General features: G+C 40.5%; 1 protein-coding gene across 2 annotated transcripts in view; it reads right to left on the bottom strand.

Annotated features, from left to right (window-relative positions):
* Window positions 1-6,618, bottom strand: part of Cacna2d1 (calcium voltage-gated channel auxiliary subunit alpha2delta 1) — a 441,225-nt gene that overhangs the window by 38,946 nt on the left and 395,661 nt on the right. Inside the window, exons 22-24 of one of the 2 annotated variants that reach the window (XM_005358331.3) lie at window positions 3,246-3,322; window positions 2,021-2,041; window positions 1,309-1,369 (exon numbers count right to left, since the gene is read on the bottom strand). In XM_005358331.3, coding sequence (XP_005358388.1) covers window positions 1,309-1,369; window positions 2,021-2,041; window positions 3,246-3,322 — 159 coding nt within the window. The remainder of the gene's footprint in view (window positions 1-1,308; window positions 1,370-2,020; window positions 2,042-3,245; window positions 3,323-6,618) is intronic. The other variant, XM_005358334.3, reaches the window with a different exon arrangement.

Below are 6,618 nucleotides of genomic sequence, written 5' to 3'. Positions count from 1 at the left end.
CACACACACACACACACACACACACACACACACACACACACACACACACGTGAGGCAATGCATTTTTCTCCCCTCCAGCTGGACAATACATGAAAATGAAACAAACCAAGAGGAGGTAAAGAGGACAAAATGGTGGTGTATTCTTTGTTCAAGAAAAGGCATTGGACATCCAGTACCAAAGAGACCTGACCTACTTTGTCAAAATCCCAAAGGCCTACCCTCTATAAGCGGTTTAATCCCCTGAATTTCACCAAGGCCCTTGACCATCACCTTCCTGGCTGCTTATGGTTTCCCACAAGCACGGGCCAGAGACAAAATGGCAGCTTTAATGGAGACTGTAGATTCCCACTGAGAAGAAAGCTTCTGGAAAAGGGGATGCTCCTGCAGAGACCACCTGTTCTTTAATGAGTAGTCAATATTGCCACAGCTTTTTGGAGAACAAACAAGTCCGGTTGGCATTGGTTACACATTATATGAACCTCATAAAGCTGGTGGTTTTCCTGCCTGCTGTGTTGCAAGAAAAGGGTCCCCTACTGCATCCTCAAGGACAGGTTGGGGTGGCTGGTCCACAGGAAGACAGGCAGCACCATTGCCTCACACAGGTGAACTCAGAAGACAAGGGTGCTGTGGTTAAACCAGTGCAAGCAATCAGGACCAGCAACAATGACGTACACACAGTCTGGAGAGGTAATGTCCCTGGGTCCAAAATCAATGGGTGACATTGTCAACCTTGAAAAGGCAAAGGCCAAAAACTTACAGCCTAACTAGGTGGCATGTTACATGCATAGTGCTGAGTGTATAAATATAATAAAAATATTCTTCAATAAAAATCTAACATCCAGAATTCTGTGTTGAGTATATATAAATACAGGAGTGAGCTAAAAGCATTCCATATTTAAGTGTGTGGGCATATATGTATGTGTGTGTGTGTGTGTGTGTGTGTGTGTATGCTCCCACAATAATTACATGTATATGTGGAGTACCTTTGTGCTTATATGTACTTATATGTATATGCTATACAACCTCCAGGAGACAATTCTCCTTTACTGGATGTACTGTTTATTCCAGAAGACCAAAGCCCCTCGCTCCTATCTGCCATTATTCATCTGAATTCGCACAGTCTATAGCGATTGCTCCCCTAGTAGCTGTTATCTGAATGAATAAAAGGATATTGGAAGCTTAAAAGTCATTGTCCCCTTGGCTCCACAACATAACACAGAATGAACCCTGAGGAATCTTGACCCCAATTAAGGACGTTTGGGAAGGACTTAGCCAACAATAAGAGGAAATCAGAACAACAAAACCAACCTTGGTGCTATGAAGGTGTAGCCAGATTCTTCAAAATTGTCTGGCTTCAGGGTTTCTGAATCTGAAAATTTAATGATATAAGATTAGATAAACAATACAGAACACATGCTTTCAGGGTCTGAGACAACATGAAGTATTGTATGAAGTACGTAGTAAGAAAAGTTTCAAGAGACTATATATATCTTAAACTTGAAACAAATCAATTGTGAAGATTCTCAGTGTTTCCCAGTATAATAAGATTATAACATGGGTGAGCTTCACTAGACAGTTATGGCAGTATTCACCTAGGAAATGCTGTTTATACTCTTCTTCTAATATACTTAAATATCTTAAGACAGTAAGTAGGTTTTATAACAAATGTCTCTTTTAAAATAACAGTGAAGTAGTTTAATATCAGGATAAAATGCTTTGAATGAACTCATTCATGCATTTGGTGAGGTAATAAGAATCTTATATTAGGTATGAATTGGCAGGTGGAAAGATGTAAAAGGAAACACGATATAACGTCTAAAAAAATTAAAACCAACTTAGAGAGAGGTTGCATGAGCACACACAGGTACACTCGCCCTGTCCTGCTGCCAACTTTCGGGTAGTCATGGAGAAAATTCTAGCGAATGGGAAGCACAGAGGATAAGATCCAGCAGGAATGAAAACAGTAGTAAAAATGTTGTGTAGTAAACATAAAGAAATTGAGCAACAAGAAAATACTTGCCCTTCATTTTCCCCTTTTTTGCTGTAAATCCATCAGAAAGAGAAAGCAGGGAAACAAAAAAAGAGGGTAAAGTAAAGGGGTCAAAAGCAATATTTTATTCAATGACTGTGAATAAAAATATTGTGCACAGATCAAAGGTCCATTTATGTACAGTTGTAGTTTGGAAAAAACGCATAATTTGGAAGGCCGGAAGCTCTGTTCTGTCAACTTTACTCTTCCCCCCCCTCTCCGTCCTGTGGCTATTTCAAGGGTCTGTTTTTGCCGAGTGGTTGATGCAGACGCAGTCCCGATGATGCCAGCTCCGGACAGAAGCACTTACGAATGAGCAAGGACTCACTAGTTATCCGCTCCTCTACACATAAAAAAACAGCTCATGCAGAACTGCTGGCTATTAAAAGACCATCATACCTATTGAGTGACAGTACAAACGTACCCTTTAATCTCCCACAATACAGAAGTGCCTACCACTGCAAACAGCAAAGGGACAGGCATGGGAAAGATGGAAACTCGTACGAGATGTATATATATATATATATATTTTTTTTTTCGTGAAGCCTAACGGAAAAAAAATTGAGATTGCTAGTAACTATGGAGTGGTGAACCAAGGATATGATGGTCATTTTGCTTAACTAAGTCTAGCCATCAAGAACAAAATAAAACTTAAAAATTACTTGAAATGGTTACTGCTGCTATTTACCCCACATTCCAAAGGATGCTTAAAAGTGAATTTATCTGAGTTACTGAGACATTAATTTGGATTATAAAAAGCAAGCTAACTGCCAAGCACAACATTATTCTGGCCAAAGGCAAAAAGGAAAAAAAAAAGAAGAAAGAAAGAAAAGAAGAGATAAGCAAAGGAAAAGCTTTTGCCAGCACAGTGCCACGAGCGGAGACCATGTTGGCATTAGTGTGTGAGACGGTGCACACCAGCTCACAGACCCTTAAAACGACAGGCACAGAGGACACGGCACCGCAATGATTCTTGGCACATAGCAAGGCAGGGGCGGGGCCGGGACTGCCAGCACAACTGGAGTACCTGCTCATATTCTATCCACGTAGAATATTTCTTGTTCCTTGCATGTTTGGGATGGGTTAGAATCATTGCTGGAGACTGGATAATATTACCCACTAAGATGGCTAAGCCTTGGGCATCCCCAAATCTAGGCACACGCATCTGACATTGGGAGACAGCGAGTGGATCCTGCAGTCGCCCCGCGGTACTTACATCTGGCCTGAGTTATTGTCTCTGCTAGCTTGGCTTTGATATAGTAAAAACTGTAGGATGGCAACACCAAGGCCAAACTGCAATAGAAACAAGAGAAGCATAAACACAAACAAACAAAAAAATGAAACGTAACTTAAAAAACAAAAAAATGAAAACCAAAAAGACATCAAGTTCATGGGAAAGTCCGAAGATCTTCTTCATGCCAAAACAGAGGACGTGTTTCTTTGACAAGAAAATGTGTTCTGCAAATAGAATCCTTCATCTCCCTCTTCCTAAACAGTGTCACCAGGTTCTCTACAGGGCAGGGAATTAAGAGGCAAGGACAGGACGAGCTGCCTAACATAGTCATAAAATAGCTGAGAAAGAATATACTCCAGATTGAAAATAAAAGAAGGAAAATCGGGTTTAAATTTAAACAAAGTAAATATCATACCAGTTGGACGCACCCTCTTTATAATACATAATGTTTAATGCTTTACACCAAACCGAATCAAGGATTAAAACTGAAAGAATAACCATTGCTACTTCTGCACAACACACAAGGATATCAGAAACAAATCCTGCTGTCTGAAAGCTGTGGTCCTACGGCGAGACCCCTAGTGTCTGCATGTGGACAACTCCGGCCCATTAGAGACATAATCTGATTCATTTGGACCCATTTACTGGGACATGTCACATGGTTGAGGACATTGCTGGTAAAGAGGAAGGACTTCTTGAGTTCAGTAGTTTTTCAAAGTCTTGAGGCTCTTGTAGTCTCACTGTAGGTGGCCCAACCAAAGGACAGTTCCACTGTCATCTTAGGCCAACTTCAGAATGTTTTTTTGTCACCAAGAGGGTTAGGTAAGCCTGTCTCCCATCTTGTTTGAATGATGGCTCACAAGAAGCTGTCAGAGAGGCAACCTTACATTTTTAGAGGTTTCTAATTCACAGACCACCTGATGAACATATTAGAGCTTTGCATTCAGATTAGGTAGTGGTCAGAAGTAACTGTCTTTTCTTCCTTCAGCTAAGACATACATGTTAGACGTAGAAATGATTGCTTATCTACCTTTGCCAAAGCCAATGATCTTTGCTATGCCTTGAATGTAAAGGGAAGCCAGAGAGTCCTGGGTGCAAGGAATGGGTGTGTTTCTAAGGTGGCCTATGAAACCCTACACAAAGAGTAATTCTTGGTTACCCCAAATATCAGTAAACCACCAGAAAATGTTATTAAGCACCCATAGACCCTTTAAATCATCTTAACCTCCCCCTACCCCATATCCCCAGATATTGGGATAGAAACCCAAACTATAATCCCATTGCACATTATTGATAGACAAGATAACAAAACAAAATAAAAATTTCATTTATTATGAATATAAATGTTAAAATTCCCCAGTACGAATGCTCAAGTGTGAGGGTTTACTTTCTAAAATGTAATTTGGCAATAAAGATGGCAAAACTAGTGAGTGCTTGTCACCCTCATTTGCCAAACTTCCACCACTGCTAAGTAAAATCACAGACTTTGCTTATGGGCAAAGGTCAGGGAAATAGAGTATTATGTAGAGTTAATGAACATTTCTACATTCATTCTATAGGTAACTTCAGAGGAGGCAGGGATTAAAGTTAAAACAAGCAACACAATCATTCTGAAAGCAAGACGATCTTTCGTGATTCACTTGCCATTAATAAAAGGCCAGAATTACTGAGTATTTGAAAATGGCCTCCTGCAAATTTCTCAAGAGAAATTAGGACGTTTTTATTGCTCCATCAGCATTTATCATCTCAGAATCTTCTAGTTAAAACCGATGATAACCGATGATATCATACAACTACCATAGTATTTCTCTGTCAGCTTGAGTTACATCTTATGCATCACCAAAAGTGGTGCAGCAACCCACGCGACTCCCAGCGACAGCTTTGGAATTGGCACGCTAAATATACGATGTGCTGGCCTTCAAAACCATGATATTGTCACTTAAGTCACAAATCACCCTGTAGGAAAATAGTTCTATCTGTTTCCAAGTCAATCCAACACTCATTTCTTCCACATACTGCAGAAAAGATCTTACTAGCATTCCAAAGCCATGACGCTTTCCTAAGCAAGGACTGTTGGATCTCATAATATGAACCCAATACAACAAGGCTTCTTGATTTCCTCACAGAGATTAGAGTTTAATAAAGTAAGTAACACTAGGTAGATGATAGAGCCCAGGTAATAGTTTTGATATGCACATAAACCTAATAAATTGAATTAAATGGGCTACTAACACAGTTTTCAACTCAAATCCTTTATCCCCATCAGAGTCGATAACTTTAGGACATAGTACATTCCAGTAAAAGATGTCATTACTTACATTTTGAAAATGTGTTACCTAAGCTGGATGGAGGTTTAAGAAAACAGAAACCACCTGTGTCTGAAATTGGTATTTCACTCATTTAACCAAATCATGCATTTTTAGGCAGAATAGGATACCTGTTAGTTATTTGTGAACTTAACTGCCCAGACATTAGGACATGCATGTAACTGAGGCCCAAGGCAGAGACTTGGGAATGGGCTGTTTGGAAAGCAAGCAACGTCAAGCAGCCATGGCTGCCTCAGGGCCCAGTGTGGTGATGGAGGCAGTAAAACAGCAGCAGATAGGCTGTAGTAGAAACGGGTGACATCGCTATCATCCTTAACAGTTCTGTGTTGTGAGCAAAGGCCGACACTGAGCTCGAGGAGGGACATTACTTACACTGTGCAATGCTTCTGGGGAGTAAAGAGTCTTGAGTGAAGAGGGCATTTGAGAGACAATTACAAACTCATATCTCCTTGTGAACACTGAAAGCTACAGCAATGATTGCCCTAGCAAGATAGGCTCATTTGTGTGGTGGTGGTGGTATTAATAACCCAGAACTACTTTCTGATTGGGTATAAGGCTAATGCCACAAGATGGAATCCATATCCAGCACCACTGGGGCCAGGAACCTATGAATAAACAGATCAGAGGCCCAGGGAAGAGCCAACTACTGTTGTGCCGTTAACACAAAACATTAAAGCAGCTACTGTGATTGGTCATTATACCTGTAGATTAACACATCTCTCAATCTTAACCAGAGAATCCTCTATTTCATTAGAGAGTGACTAACACAGAGACCCACAACTGGCTGAGATGGAGAAAATCAGACGCCAGAATGCTCAGCTGTAAATGGGACATCTATATTACATCTTGTCTTTAATGTAACTTTTTTATTTGAATAAGATATTTTTTTTACTTAGTTTCCATACCAACCAGTTTCCCCTCCCTGCTCTTTTCTCATTCCCTCCGACTTCCTGTCTACCCTTCCCCTCTCACTATCCATTCCCTCCGACTTCCTGTCTACCCTTCCCCTCTCACTATCCATTCCCTCC

The sequence above is a fragment of the Microtus ochrogaster genome, chromosome 26 (genome assembly GCF_000317375.1).
Source record: "Microtus ochrogaster isolate Prairie Vole_2 chromosome 26, MicOch1.0, whole genome shotgun sequence".
Lineage (NCBI taxonomy): Eukaryota > Metazoa > Chordata > Mammalia > Rodentia > Cricetidae > Microtus > Microtus ochrogaster.
Note: the sequence above shows the minus strand (reverse complement) of the source record. Positions and strands in the feature narration are given on the sequence as shown.